This window comes from Phyllobates terribilis, unplaced genomic scaffold (assembly GCF_046119375.1).
Source record: "Phyllobates terribilis strain yellow unplaced genomic scaffold, ASM4611937v1 Scaffold_9__5_contigs__length_417890890, whole genome shotgun sequence".
In the NCBI taxonomy this organism is placed as follows: Eukaryota; Metazoa; Chordata; class Amphibia; order Anura; family Dendrobatidae; genus Phyllobates; species Phyllobates terribilis.
Window position 1 is genome coordinate 191,493,111 of NW_027362769.1, and position 15,419 is coordinate 191,508,529.

Sequence of the window (15,419 nt, forward strand, 5' to 3'; positions counted from 1 at the left end):
TGTGTGTGTGTGGGGAGCGTCCTGTGTGTGTGTATGGGGGGAGCGTCCTGTGTGTGTGTGGGGGGGAGCGTCTTGTGTGTGTGTGGGGGGGGCGTTGTGTGTGTGTGTGTGGGGGGGAGCGTCCTGTGTGTGTGTGTGGTGGGGGGGCGTTGTGTGTGTGTGTGGGGGGCCGTCTTGTGTGTGTGTGTGTGGGGGGGGAGCGTCCTGTGTGTGTGTGTGGGGGGGGGAGCCTCCTGTGTGTGTGTGTGGGGGGGAGCGTCCTGTGTGTGTGTGGGGGGGCCGTCTTGTGTGTGTGTGTGGGGGGGAGCATCTTGTGTGTGTGTGTGTGTGTGGGGAGCGTCCTGTGTGTGTGTGTGGGGGGGGGCCGTCTTGTGTGTGTGTGTGGGGGGGAGCGTCCTGTGTGTGTGTGGGGGGGAGCGTCCTGTGTGTGTGTGTGGGGGGGGCGTTGTGTGTGGGGGGGAGCGTCGTGTGTGTGGTGGGGGGGCGTTGTGTGTGTGTGTGGGGGGGGCGTTGTGTGTGTGTTTGGGGGGCCGTCTTGTGTGTGTGTGTGGGGGGGGGGGAGTGTCCTGTGTGTGTGTGTGGGGGGGAGCCTCCTGTGTGTGTGTGGGGGGGCCGTCTTGTGTGTGTGTGTGGGGGGGAGCGTCCTGTGTGTGTGTGTGTGGGCCGTCTTGTGTGTGTGTGTGGGGTGGAGCCTCCTGTGTGTGTGTGTGTGTGGGGGGGGGGAGCGTCCTGTGTGTGTGGGGGGGGGGGCCGTCCTGTGTGTGTGTGTGGGGGGCGTTGTGTGTGTGTTGGGGGAGCGTCCTGTGTGTGTGTGGGGGGGGCGTTGTGTGTGTGTGGGGGGTGGAGCGTCCTGTGTGTGTGTGTGGGGGGGCCGTCTTGTGTGTTTGTGTGGGGGGGGCCATCTTGTGTGTGTGTGTGGGGGGGAGCGTCCTGTGTGTGTGTGTGGGGGGGGCCGTTTTGTGTGTGTGTGTGGGGGGAGCGTCCTGTGTGTGTGGGGGGGGGAGCGTCCTGTGTGTGTGTGGGGGGGGAGCGTCCTGTGTGTGTGTGGGGGGGAGCGTCCTGTGTGTGTGTGTGTGTGGGGGGGAGCGTCCTGTGTGTGTGTGGGGGGGGAGCGTCCTGTGTGTGTGTGGGGGGGAGCGTCTTGTGTGTGTGTGGGGGGGGGGGGGAGCGTCTTGTGTGTGTGTGTGTGGGGGGGAGCATCCTGTGTGTGTGTGTGTGGGAGCGTCTTGTGTGTGTGTGTGGGGGGGAGCGTCCTGTGTGTGTGTGTGTGGGGCGTTGTGTGTGTGTGTGTGGGGGGAGCGTCCTGTGTGTGTGTGTGTGGGGTGGAGCGTCCTGTGTGTGTGTGTGTGGGGTGGAGCGTCCTGTGTGTGTGTGGGGGGGAGCGCCCTGTGTGTGTGTGTGGGGGGAGCGTCCTGTGTGTGTGTGGGGGGGAGCGTCCTGTGTGTGTGTGTGTGGGGGGCGTTGTGTGTGTGTGGTGGGGGGGAGCGTCCTGTGTGTGTGTGGTGGCGGGGCGTTGTGTGTGTGTGTGTGTGTGTGGGGTGGGGCGTTGTGTGTGTGTGTGTGGGGGGGGCCGTCTTGTGTGTGTGTGTGTGTGGTGGGAGGAGTGTCCTGTGTGTGTGTGTGTGGGGGAGCGTCTTGTGTGTGTGTGGGGGGGGCGTTGTGTGTGTGGTGGGGGGGCGTTGTGTGTGTGTGTGGGGGGCCGTCTTGTGTGTGTGTGTGTGTGTGTGTGGGGGAGCGTCCTGTGTGTGTGTGTGGGGGGGAGCCTCCTGTGTGTGTGTGGGGGGGCCGTCTTGTGTGTGTGTGTGTGGGGGGGAGCGTCCTGTGTGTGTGTATGTGGGGGGGCCGTCTTGTGTGTGTGTGTGTGGGGGAGCGTCCTGTGTGTGTGTGTGGGGGAGCGTCCTGTGTGTGTGTGTGTGTGGGGGGGGCGTTGTGTGTGTGTGTGTGTGGGGGGGGAGCGTCCTGTGTGTGTGTGTGGTGGGGGGGGCGTTGTGTGTGTGTTTGGGGGGCCGTCTTGTGTGTGTGTGTGTGGGGGAGCGTCCTGTGTGTGTGTGTGAGGGGGAGCGTCCTGTGTGTGTGTGTGTGGGGGAGCCTCCTGTGTGTGTGTGGGGGGGCCGTCTTGTGTGTGTGTGTGGGGGGGAGCGTCCTGTGTGTGTGTGTGTGGGGGGCCGTCTTGTGTGTGTGTGTGGGGGGAGCCTCCTGTGTGTGTGTGTGTGGGGGGGGGGGAGCGTCCTGTGTGTGTGTGTGTGGGGGGCCGTCTTGTGTGTGTGTGTGTGGGGGGAGCGTCCTGTATGTGTGTGTGTGGGGGGGGCGTTGTGTGTGTGTGTGGGGGGGGCGTTGTGTGTGTGTGTGGGGGGGGAGCGTCCTGTGTGTGTGTGGGGGGGGGAGCGTCCTGTGTGTGTGTGTGGGGGGGCCGTCTTGTGTGTGTGGGGGGGGAGCGTCCTGTGTATGTGTGGGGGGGGAGCGTCCTGTGTGTGTGTGGGGGGGGCCGTCTTGTGTGTGTGTGGGGGGGGAGCGTCCTGTGTGTGTGTGGGGGGGAGCGTCCTGTGTGTGTGTGTGTGGGGGGGGCCGTCTTGTGTGTGTGTGGGGGGGGAGCGTCCTGTGTGTGTGTGGGGGGGGAGCGTCCTGTGTGTGTGTGTGGGGGGGGCCGTCTTGTGTGTGTGTGGGGGGGGAGCGTCCTGTGTGTGTGTGTGTGGGGGGCCGTCTTGTGTGTGTGGGGGGGGCCGTCTTGTGTGTGTGTGGGGGGGGAGCGTCCTGTGTGTGTGTGGGGGGGAGCGTCCTGTGTGTGTGTGTGGGGGGGGCCGTCTTGTGTGTGTGTGGGGGGGGAGCGTCCTGTGTGTGTGTGTGTGGGGGGCCGTCTTGTGTGTGTGGGGGGGGCCGTCTTGTGTGTGTGTGGGGGGGGAGCGTCCTGTGTGTGTGTGTGGGGGGGGCCGTCTTGTGTGTGTGTGGGGGGGGAGCGTCCTGTGTGTGTGTGTGTGGGGGGCCGTCTTGTGTGTGTGGGGGGGGAGCGTCCTGTGTGTGTGTGGGGGGGGAGCGTCCTGTGTGTGTGGGGGGGGGAGCGTCCTGTGTGTGTGTGGGGGGGGGAGCGTCCTGTGTGTGTGTGTGGGGGAGCGTCCTGTGTGTGTGTGTGTGGGGGGGCCGTCCTGTGTGTGTGGGGGGCCGTCTTGTGTGTGTGTGTGTGGGGGGGGGGCGTCTTGTGTGTGTGGGGGGGGAGCGTCCTGTGTGTGTGTGTGGGGGGGAGTGTCTTGTGTGTGTGTGGTGGGGGGGGCCGTCCTGTGTGTGTGGGGGGCCGTCTTGTGTGTGTGTGTGTGTGTGGGGGGGAGCGTCTTGTGTGTGTGTGTGGGGGGGGAGCGTCCTGTGTGTGTGTGGGGGGATCGTCCTGTGTGTGTGTGTGTGGGGGGGGGCCGTCCTGTGTGTGTGGGGGGCCGTCTTGTGTGTGTGTGTGTGTGTGTGGTGGGGGGGGGAGCGTCCTGTGTGTGGTGGGGGGGGGAGCGTCCTGTGTGTGTGTGGGGGGGGGAGCGTCTTGTGTGTGTGTGGTGGGTGGGCGTTTGTGTGTGTGGGGGGCCGTCTTGTGTGTGTGTGGGGGGGCGTTGTGTGTGTGTGTGGGGGGCCGTCTTGTGTGTGTGTGGGGGGGCGTTGTGTGTGTGTGTGGGGGACCGTCTTGTGTGTGTGTGTGTGTGTGTGGGGGGGGGGGGGGAGCGTCCTATGATCTCACTGATCAGAGTAAAGACCAGGAATGTTCACTTCTCGTAATTCTCCCGGATCTCATCTGTGTGGGGTGGGTGGGGCATTTCCCAGCATGCATCATTTCAGGATTGCAGATTATCTGCCCCTGGAGATCACAGATCTGGAGATCTCCTCAGGATCCTCCTCCTATTGGCTGCTGTTATGTGTGGACTCCACACACCGTCTGTGATCTGTAGTGCAGCCGCAAGAATCTGATCACAACCTAGCAGAAGTACCATGTAATGCTCCAGAGCAGCGCTCACAGGGCCTGGTGATCGCAGATCGTTTGTCTTTTGTGGAGATCAATCATCATCTTTATCTTCTTGTTTTCTCCTTTAAAGGCTTTTCAGGACAAACTCAGAAAATCCGGAAACATAAATGATAAGAATGTGGAGTTTACCCAGAGACCGAGAGGTGAGAGTGTGAGTGCAGCGAGAGTGCAACTGCCCGAGCACGGACATAGGGGGCACTGCAGCCACCACTAGGGGGAGCTCCCTGTATACAGAGATACATGATAAGATCCTGTCTGCAGCCACCACTAGGGGGAGCTCCCTGTATACAGAGATACATGATAAGATTCTGTCTGCAGCCACCACTAGGGGGAGCTCCTTGTATACAGAGATACATGATAACATCCTGTCTGCAGCCACCACTAGGGGGATCTCCCTGTATACAGAGATACATGATAAGATCCTGTCTGCAGCTACTACTAGGGGGAGCTCCCTGTATACAGAGATACATGATAAGATCCTGTCTGCAGTCACCACTAGGGGGAGCTCCCTGTATATAGAGATACATGATAAGATCCTGTCTGCTGACACCACTAGGGGGATCTCCCTGTATACAGAGATACATGATAAGATTCTGTCTGCAGTCACCACTAGGGGGAGCTCCCTGTATACAGAGGCACATGATAAGATCCTGTCTGCAGCCACCACTATGGGGAGCTCCCTGTATACAGAGATACATGATGAGATTCTGTCTGCAGCCACCACTAGGGGGATCTCCCTGTATACAGAGATACATGATAAGATCCTGTCTGCAGCTACTACTAGGGGGAGCTCCCTGTATACAGAGATACATGATAAGATCCTGTCTGCAGTCACCACTAGGGGGAGCTCCCTGTATATAGAGATACATGATAAGATCCTGTCTGCTGACACCACTAGGGGGAGCTCCCTGTATACAGAGATACATGATAAGATCCTGTCTGCAGCCACCACTAGAGGGAGCTCCCTGTATACAGAGATACATGATAAGATCCTGTCTGCTGACACCACTAGGGGGAGCTCCCTGTATACAGAGATACATGATAAGATACTGTCTGCAGCCACCACTAGAGGGAGCTCCCTGTGTACAGAGATACATGATAAGATCCTGTCTGCAGCCACCACTAGGGGGAGCTCCCTGCATTCAGAGATACATGATACCCAGCGGGACACGGGATCCACTATTCACAATAAGTGATGTCACTGCTTAGGTCAATCACTGAGCTCCTTTTTATTGCTGTCTGGATATGTGACCCCCTCTCCCCGTCGCCCTCGGGATCGGTGTTCTCCGGATACGTGACCCCGTCGCCCTCAGGGTCAGTGTTCTCCGGATACGTGACCCCGTCGCCCTCAGGGTCAGTGTTCTCCGGATACGTGACCCCGTCGCCCTCAGGGTCCGTGTTCTCCAGATACGTGACCCCGTCGCCCTCAGGGTCAGTGTTCTCCGGATACGTGACCCCGTCGCCCTCAGGGTCAGTGTTCTCCGGATACGTGACCCCGTCGCCCTCAGGGTCAGTGTTCTCCGGATACGTGACCCCGTCGCCCTCAGGGTCAGTGTTCTCCGGATACGTGACCCCGTCGCCCTCAGGGTCCGTGTTCTCCAGATACGTGACCCCGTCGCCCTCAGGGTCCGTGTTCTCCGGATACGTGACCCCGTCGCCCTCAGGGTCCGTGTTCTCCAGATACGTGACCCCGTCGCCCTCAGGGTCCGTGTTCTCCGGATACGTGACCCCGTCGCCCTCAGGGTCAGTGTTCTCTGGATATATGACCCCGTCGCCCTCAGGGTCCGTGTTCTCCGGATACGTGACCCCGTCGCCCTCAGGGTCAGTTTTCTCCGGATACGTGACCCCGTCGCCCTCAGGGTCAGTTTTCTCCGGATACGTGACCTCGTCGCCCTCAGGGTCAGTGTTCTCCGGATACGTGACCCCGTCGCCCTCAGGGTCAGTTTTCTCCGGATACGTGACCCCGTCGCCCTCAGGGTCAGTGTTCTCCGGATACGTGACCCCGTCGCCCTCAGGGTCAGTTTTCTCCGGATACGTGACCCCGTCGCCCTCAGGGTCAGTGTTCTCCGGATATGTGACCCCGTCGCCCTCAGGGTCAGTGTTCACCAGATACTTGACCCCGTGGCCCTCAGGGTCCGTGTTCTCCGGATACGTGACCCCGTGGCCCTCAGGGTCAGTTTTCTCCGGATACGTGACCCCGTCGCCCTCAGGGTCAGTTTTCTCCGGATACGTGACCCCGTCGCCCTCAGGGTCAGTTTTCTCCGGATACGTGACCCCGTCGCCCTCAGGGTCGGTGTTCTCCGGATACGTGACCCCGTCGCCCTCAGGGTCGGTGTTCTCCGGATACTTGACCCCGTCACCCTCAGGGTCAGTGTTCTCCGGATACGTGACCCCGTGGCCCTCAGGGTCAGTGTTCTCCGGATACGTGACCCCGTGGCCCTCAGGGTCAGTGTTCTCCGGATACGTGACCCCGTCGCCCTCAGGGTCGGTGTTCTCCGGATACTTGACCCCGTCACCCTCAGGGTCAGTGTTCTCCGGATACGTGACCCCGTCACCCTCACAGTCGGTGTTCTCCTGATACGTGACCCCGTCGCCCTCAGGGTCCGTGTTCTCCGGATACGTGACCCCGTCGCCCTCAGGGTCCGTGTTCTCAGGATACGTGACCCTGTCGCCCTCAGGGTCCGTGTTCTCAGTATACGTGACCCCAGTCGCCCTCAGGGTCAGTGTTCTCAGGATACGTGACCCCAGTCGCCCTCAGGGTCAGTGTTCTCAGGATACGTGACCCCAGTCGCCCTCAGGGTCGGTGTTCTCCGGATACTTGACCCCGTCGCCCTCAGGGTCGGTGTTCTTCGGATACATGACCCCGTCGCCCTCAGGGTCGGTGTTCTCCGGATACGTGACCCCGTCGCCCTCACGGTCAGTGTTCTCCGGATACGTGACCCCGTCGCCCTCAGGGTCGGTGTTCTCCGGATACGTGACCCCGTCGCCCTCAGGGTCAGTGTTCTCCGGATACTTGACCCCGTCGCCCTCAGGATCGGTGTTCTCCGGATACGTGACCCCGTCGCCCTCAGGGTCGGTGTTCTCCGGATACTTGACCCCGTCACCCTCAGGGTCAGTGTTCTCCGGATACGTGACCCCGTCACCCTCACAGTCGGTGTTCTCCTGATACGTGACCCCGTCGCCCTCAGGGTCGGTGTTCTCCGGATACTTGACCCCGTCGCCCTCAGGATCGGTGTTCTCCGGATACGTGACCCCGTCGCCCTCAGGGTCGGTGTTCTCCGGATACTTGACCCCGTCACCCTCAGGGTCAGTGTTCTCCGGATACGTGACCTCGTCGCCCTCAGGGTCTGTGTTCTCCGGATACGTGACCCCGTGGCCCTCAGGGTCTGTGTTCTCCGGATACGTGACCCCGTCGCCCTCAGGGTCAGTGTTCTCCGGATACGTGACCCCGTCGCCCTCAGGGTCAGTGTTCTCCGGATACGTGACCCCGTGGCCCTCAGGGTCTGTGTTCTCCGGATACGTGACCCCGTGGCCCTCAGGGTCTGTGTTCTCCGGATACGTGACCCCGTCGCCCTCAGGGTCGGTGTTCTCCTGATATGTGACTGTCGCCCCCTTTCTGGTTGCAGGGCCGGAGTCGTCGGTTGATGAGATGTGTGTGAGATTGGCCGGTGGGTGTGCGGAGGACGTGGGGGCGGCGGCCGCCTGGCTCGGGGGTCTCCTGTCGGCCAATCCTCTGCTCATACACAATAACCATCTGCTTCTCTGCGGAAATGAAGAATTGGACGTTTTCTCTTCGTGTCCTCAGAGTGTGGACATAGAAGAAGAGGTAAAGGATGGGGAGGCCACGCTGAGGATCCACGGCCCCTGCCCGGACAGGGTGATGGCGGCCATACAGGCAGAGCGCCTCCTCCTGGACGTCCAGGATAAGATGGCGGAGTCGCTGGAGGATGAGCTGCTGGCGGCCGCCGTCATCTGGTTCTATAACGATCGGCCGTACTCTGCAAAAGCCAACAGGGAAGTGGAGGAAGCCGTCATGTCCGGAAGGAACGTCACCCTGAGCGCACCGCCCGGCCATGTGATCGACGGGAAGAGCCGCACCGCACGGGGGCGCGACAAGACGTTCACTCTCCGGAGACTAAGTGAGTGACTGCGGAGTAATATGTAATGGGGGTGTACAGGGTCGTCTGTAAGGCCGCTTTCACATGTCCAGTAGTGATCAGGTAGCACAGATCCAGCAGCGATGAGGGGCTGGTGCAGAGACAACTGATCTCTGCTGGATCCAGTAAGCAAAAAACGGATCCATTACAAAAAGAAAAACGGACAGCGAAATAACGGATCCATTGTCCATAAACTTCCATGTTAAAAAAAACCGATCCAGCAGAGATCAGTTATATAAAAACAGACTAAAAAGTTGTCTGGACTGGATCCCTCATACCTGATCACTGCTGGACATGTGAACATCTCCTAAGGTGGGCCTGTTTCTGACAGAGCAACACCCGTCGTACATCATGCTCCACCGCCATACACCACAGGATGCTGAAAATTATACTGCACCTGCGGGGAACATCTGATAGCGGCGCACTGCGAGGAACATCTGCTGATAGCGGCGCGCTGCAGGGAACATCTGCTGATGGCGGCGCGCTGCGGGGGACATCTGCTGATAGCGGCGCGCTGCGGAGGACATCTGCTGATAGCGGTGCGCTGCGGGGGACATCTGCTGATAGCGGCGCGCTGCGGGGGACATCTGCTGATAGCGGCGCGCTGTGGGGGACATCTGATAGCGGTGCGCTGCGGTGGACATCTGCTGATAGCGGCGCGCTGCGGGGGACATCTGATAGCGGCGCGCTGCGGGGGACATCTGCTGATAGCGGCGCGCTGCGGGGGACATCTGCTGTCAGATATTGATATTTCCTGTGACTGCTTCCTCCAGGTTTACTTCAGACTCCTCGGACCCCTGCGCGGCGGCCGGCACAGGTCACAGAGGTCGATCCACAGAGTTCAGAATTCAGAAAGCGGAGTAAGGAGTTTGAGAAAGCGTCTCTGGTGCTTGTGAAGGTAACTACACTATATGTGCTGCAAGGGGCGCATTATATACATGGTGGTCAGGGCCTGAGAGATGTAGTAAAGTGCAGGATGATGGGAGTGGTGGTGCAATAGAGGTTCAGGTGAAGACTACATGCCTGATATATACAGAAAAGTGAAACGCATTGGATGCGGCTGATGTCTCCAGGTCTGAACCACATGATGGGAGGAGAACATCAGATGCACGGGGGTGATCAAAGCCGCAGCCGGAGAGACGCGGACGTCCCCGGGGAGCAGCCGGAGACACACGGACGTCTCCCCCCCCCCCTGGGGAGCAGTCGGAGGCACACGGACGTCCCAGGGGAGCAGCCGGAGACACACGGACGTCTCCCCCCCCCCCGGGGAGCAGTCGGAGGCACACGGACGTCCCCAGGGAGCAGCCGGAGACACACGGACGTCTCCCCCCCCCCCCGGGGAGCAGTCGGAGGCACACGGACGTCCCCGGGGAGCAGCCGGAGACACACGGACGTCGTCCCCCCCCCCGGGGAGCAGTCGGAGGCACACGGACGTCCCAGGGGAGCAGCCGGAGACACACGGACGTCCCCGGGGAGCAGCCGGAGAGACGCGGACGTCCCCCCCCAGGGGAGCAGCCGGAGAGACGCGGACGTCCCCGGGGAGCAGCCGGAGAGACGCGGACGTGTCCCCCCCCCTTCCCCCCCCCGGGAGCACCCGTCGAGACGCGGATGCCCCCCCCCAGGGGAGCAGCCGGAGAGACGCGGACGTCCCCGGGGAGCAGCCGGAGAGACGCGGACGTCCCCCCCCCCGGGGAGCAGCCGGAGAGACGCGGACGTCACCCCCCAGGGGAGCAGCCGGAGAGACACGGACGTCCCCGGGGAGCAGCCGGAGAGACGCGGACGTCCCCCCCCCCCCGGGGAGCAGCCGGAGAGACGCGGACGTCCCCGGGGAGCAGCCGGAGAGACGCGGACGTCCCCCCCCAGGGGAGCAGCCGGAGAGACGCGGACGTCCCCCCCCAGGGGAGCAGCCGGAGAGACGCGGACGTCCCCCCCAGGGGAGCAGCCGGAGAGACGCGGACGTCCCCCCCCAGGGGAGCAGCCGGAGAGACGCGGACGTCCCCCCCAGGGGAGCAGCCGGAGAGACGCGGACGTCCCCCCCCAGGGGAGCAGCCGGAGAGACGCGGACGTCCCCGGGGAGCAGCCGGAGAGACGCGGACGTCCCCCCCAGGGGAGCAGCCGGAGAGACGCGGACGTCCCCCCCAGGGGAGCAGCCGGAGAGACGCGGACGTCCCCCCCCCAGGGGAGCAGCCGGAGAGACGCGGACGTCCCCGGGGAGCAGCCGGAGAGACGCGGACGTCCCCCCCCGGGGAGCAGCCGGAGAGACGCGGACGTCCCCCCCCCCCCTCCGGGGAGCAGCCGGAGGCACACGGACGTCCCAGGGGAGCTGCCGGAGAGACGCGGACGTCCCCGGGGAGCAGCCGGAGAGACGCGGACGTCTCTCCCCCCCCCCCCCCTCCCGGGGAGCAGTCGGAGGCACACGGACGTCCCAGGGGAGCTGCCGGAGAGACGCGGACGTCCCAGTCATTTCACACACAGCAGACCGGCCTCCATGCTAGAGGTTTCTATTTGCTTTTTGATTGTTCTTCGACTCTTTCTTGTATTTTCCTTACTTTCCAGTTGTTACATCTTCTGTCTTCTGGTTTCCATGGCGATGCCACCTTTCACATTTCAGCTTTTACCTATTGTATCTTATAATTGAATCAATAAAGTCTTTTTAATACAATTGCAGATATGTTGTAGGTTTTGAGATATGAGGCGCCGGCCCCCTGACTCGTCTTTCTGGTGCCCCCTGCAGTGCCTCCGGCCAGCCCCCTCCATATATGTCCACCTTGTTCTGGGACTATGCAGGTGGTGGCTCTTAATAATTTCAGTTAATTCCGATTCTTCATGTCGCCCCGGCCATTGCCCGGTTCAGGCTGTTGCAGACGATTGTTTCCATCACCTTCTTACATGGCGCCAACATCCTGCGCAGCACAGACAGGAGCGTCGCTCACAAATCCCCTGTAAATGAACCCGATGGAAACCCCCCGCAAATCCAGGGAGAAGACACAAGACTCCATGCACAGCGACATGTAAAAGTTTAATTAGCCTGTTAGGGTTATGCTTTGTCACTATCATCGTTAGGCCTGGCCGGTGATGTAAATTTCCAGCTTTATAAAACCTCAGCCTCCTCTAACCTCGTGCTAAAAACATCAGCCATGAGTTCTTCTAAGCAGCGGCCGAGCTCTGACAATGGAGGAGGCCACAAAGCTGGAGAAGCTATAAGAAGATAGCAAAGAGTTTTCAAGTTGCCCTTTCCTCAGTTTGAAATATAATTAAGAAATGGCCGTTACCAGGAACAGTGGAGGTCAAGATAAGGTCTAGAAGACCAAGCAAAATGTTAGTGAGCTGCTCCTAGGATTGCTAGAGAGGCAAATCAGAACCCCCGCTTTACTGCAAAAGTCCTTCAGAAAGATTTAGCAGACTGTGGAGTTGTGGTACATTGTTCTACTGTTCAGAGACACCTGCACAAATATGGCCTTCATGGAAGAGACATCAGAAGAAAAACCTCTCCTGCGACACCATAAAATTCAGCGTCAGAAGTGCAAAAGAACATCTAAACAAGTCTGATGCGTTGTGGAAACAAGTGCTGTGGACCAATGAGGGTAAAATAATAGTCTGTGGCCACAATGATCAAAGGTATGTGTGGAGAAAAAAGGACAGAGAATTTCAGGAGAAGAACATCCCGCCAACCATTAAGCATGGGGGAGGATCAATCATGCTTTGGGGTTGTGATGCAGCCAATGGCACAGGGAGCATTTCACGGGTAGAGGGGAGAATGGATTCAATGAAATTTCAACAAATTCTTGATGTAACCATAACACCATCTGTAAAAAAGGTGAAGATGAAAAGAGGAGGATTCTACAAATGGATAATGATCCTAAACACACGTCACAATCCACAATAGACGACCTCAAAAGGCGCAAGCTGAAGGTTTTACAATGGCCCTCACAGTCCCCTGATCTGAACATCATTGAAAATCTGTGGCTAGACCTCAATATACCAGAGGATGCAAGACGCCCCAGGAATCTCACAGAACTGGAGGAATTCTCCAAGGAAGAATGAAGGAAAATCCCTCAGACAAGAACTGAAAGACTCCTGTCCGGCTACAAAAAGCGTTTACAAGCTGCGATACTTGCAAAAGGAGGCGCTACTAGGTACTGAACATGCAGGGGGCACAAACTTTTGCATCGGCCCATTTTCCTTTTTGTAATTTATAAAATGTAAAAGATTTGTAAAATATATAAATATATATAAAAGGAAATGTGTTATCTGTAACTTTAGGCCTTTTAGATCGTTTCATCTTCAACTTGCTTCACTATTCACAATAACAGGAATTCTGACCAGGGGTGCACAAACTTTTACATGCCACTATAGATGTTGTCCTTGGGAATATGAACCCAGAACCCCCGGACATGGAGGACTCCCTGGTACAGTCAGACACAATACCGGACCCCCAGGAAATGTCCACCTTTCTGGCTGCGTCTCGGACCACCTCGGCAGGCTGCCCATAAGTATGAGACCCCCGGACTCCTCCGTGCTTTCTTCTCTTTCTAGATGGAGAAGGTGCAGAACGAGCTGCTGTCCGGCGTCTTCCAGTCCAAGAAGGAAGCGATGAAGACGCAGAAGCCGCCGAGCGCCGAGCAGATGTATCAGCTGCTCCCCGGACAGTCATGGAGGACGGTCTGTGATGTCGGCTGCCACAAGCTGTACGGCACGTCCAAAGGTGAGAAGAGACCACACAGCGCCCCCTACTGCTGGCCACCCCCAGAAAACCTGCCCTGCTCCTCTCCTCTGTGTGGTATGTAGCGGCGTCTTCTCTCCTCTGTGCGGTATGTAGCGGCGTCTTCTCTCCCCTGTGCGGTATGTAGCGGCGTCTTCTCTCCCCTGTGCGGTATGTAGCGGCGTCTTCTCTCCCCTGTGCGGTATGTAGCGGCGTCTTCTCTCCCCTGTGCGGTATGTAGCGGCGTCTTCTCTCCCCTGTGCGGTATGTAGCTGCGTCTTCTCTCCCCTGTGCGGTATGTAGCTGCGTCTTCTCTCCCCTGTGCGGTATGTAGCGGCGTCTTCTCTCCCCTGTGCGGTATGTAGCGGCGTCTTCTCTCCCCTGTGCGGTATGTAGCTGCGTCTTCTCTCCCCTGTGCGGTATGTAGCTGCGTCTTCTCTCCCCTGTGCGGTATGTAGCTGAGTCTTCTCTCCCCTGTGCGGTATGTAGCGGCGTCTTCTCTCCCCTGTGCGGTATGTAGCGGCGTCTTCTCTCCCCTGTGCGGTATGTAGCTGCGTCTTCTCTCCCCTGTGCGGTATGTAGCTGCGTCTTCTCTCCCCTGTGCGGTATGTAGCGGCGTCTTCTCTCCCCTGTGCGGTATGTAGCGGCGTCTTCTCTCCCCTGTGCGGTATGTAGCGGCGTCTTCTCTCCCCTGTGCGGTATGTAGCGGCGTCTTCTCTCCCCTGTGCGGTATGTAGCGGCGTCTTCTCTCCCCTGTGCGGTATGTAGCGGCGTCTTCTCTCCCCTGTGCGGTATGTAGCTGCGTCTTCTCTCCCCTGTGCGGTATGTAGCTGCGTCTTCTCTCCCCTGTGCGGTATGTAGCGGCGTCTTCTCTCCCCTGTGCGGTATGTAGCGGCGTCTTCTCTCCCCTGTGCGGTATGTAGCGGCGTCTTCTCTCCCCTGTGCGGTATGTAGCGGCGTCTTCTCTCCCCTGTGCGGTATGTAGCGGCGTCTTCTCTCCCCTGTGCGGTATGTAGCGGCGTCTTCTCTCCCCTGTGCGGTATGTAGCGGCGTCTTCTCTCCCCTGTGCGGTATGTAGCGGCGTCTTCTCTCCTCTGTGCGGTATGTAGCGGCGTCTTCTCTCCTCTGTGCGGTATGTAGCGGCGTCTTCTCTCCTCTGTGCGGTATGTAGCGGCGTCTTCTCTCCTCTGTGTATCACGACTTCTCGCTTTCTTCTAGATGTGAAGTTCAGGGCTGGAGTTTACTTCAAGAAGACTTTGCCCAACATCCTGCAGCGGTTCGTGGCCCCGGAGAAGGACGGGCTCCTGTACATCCTCCAGGCGGAGGTGCTGATCGGCGCCACCACCAAATATGACAAGAATCAGCCAGCTCTGCCCTGTGCGGGGTCCGACGCTCTGCAGCTGTACGACGGCCTCACAGACGGGGGGCTGCCTCCCGATCATTTTGTCATATTTGACCGTTTCCAGGCAAATCCCCAGATCGTATTCACCTGTAAATGTAAAAAGTAGCTTCGTATAGCGCGGGGGGCGGCCGTGGTGCGCGGGGGGCGGCCGTGGTGCGCGGGGGGCGGCCGTGGTGCGCGGGGGGGGCGGCCGTGGTGCGCGGGGGGCGGCCGTGGTGCGCGGGGGCCTGCTGCTCATTAGCACCTCTGTGCCTTGTCTGTTGGGACCATTAGTTTTCTGCAGGGCTGTGTACACATTACGCCTGCACAGAGCTGAGTGCCTTATAGATGCCGCAGAGCAGCGGAGCCTGAACACTAAATGCAGAGTAATCGGCGTCATTCTATGCAATAATTATAGTTTTATTATTGGGGATAGGGGGGTGAGAATAGCAGCGAGGGAACATTGGGGAAGGTGCGAGGTTATCGGGGGGGTAAATTGGTGGTAAGAAGATAACAGAGGGTGGGAGCTACTTTTAGGCCGCGCCGGCCTCTCTGCTGGGGGCCGCGCCGGCCTCTCTGCTGGGGGCCGCGCCGGCCTCTCTGCTGGGGGCCGCGCCGGCCTCTCTGCTGGGATTCGGGAAGCTTTTCAGGGTTTTGCTGCCAGATCTCTCGCTGCTGCCACCGCCGGCTGTGTAGGGACAACCTGTGAGCACAGGACCCCGTCGTCGCCATGTTTGGGGGGTATCGGAGCCGGTGAGTCCTCACATAGTATTTCTGATGGGTGTGGAGACTTTTTCTGGTCCCAGAGATTTATGAGTTAAAAAAAAAAAGCTGCAATCACCTCCGGGCCCACGTGGCCATATGACGGCATTCACACATCTCGCTGTAGCACCCGGACGTACAGAGGAGACAGCGGGAGGGGGGCACGTTTTGCTCTGGGTGGGATCCGGGGGCTTTGCCTGCACATTGGGCGGCTGGGGCTCATTATATGGCCGATGCTTCTATTCCATAGACGCAGGTCCTGGCGGTTCGGGTGGGATTGTGCGCGGCCTGGGACCGCCGGCAGTGACCGTAGAAGACAGCGATTGTTCCCGGGTCATTTCCATGCTCTCCTGGGACAGATCCATCATTGAGCTGCAGGATCCCGGAGAGGACGGCTTATCTCACGCTCCACCATGAAAGTCT

At 59.6% G+C, this 15,419-nt stretch overlaps 1 protein-coding gene across 2 annotated transcripts in view; it reads left to right on the forward strand.

Annotated features, from left to right (window-relative positions):
• LOC141161966 (protein mono-ADP-ribosyltransferase PARP9-like) overlaps positions 1-14,413 on the forward strand; it is a 136,305-nt gene extending 121,892 nt beyond the window's left edge. The window contains exons 4-8 of one of the 2 annotated variants that reach the window (XM_073647555.1): positions 4,065-4,137; positions 7,621-8,133; positions 8,925-9,049; positions 12,688-12,856; positions 14,072-14,413. In XM_073647555.1, coding sequence (XP_073503656.1) covers positions 4,065-4,137; positions 7,621-8,133; positions 8,925-9,049; positions 12,688-12,856; positions 14,072-14,361 — 1,170 coding nt within the window. In that variant the 3' untranslated portion in view covers positions 14,362-14,413. The remainder of the gene's footprint in view (positions 1-4,064; positions 4,138-7,620; positions 8,134-8,924; positions 9,050-12,687; positions 12,857-14,071) is intronic. The other variant, XM_073647554.1, reaches the window with a different exon arrangement.
• The last annotated feature ends 1,006 nt before the right edge of the window (positions 14,414-15,419 follow it).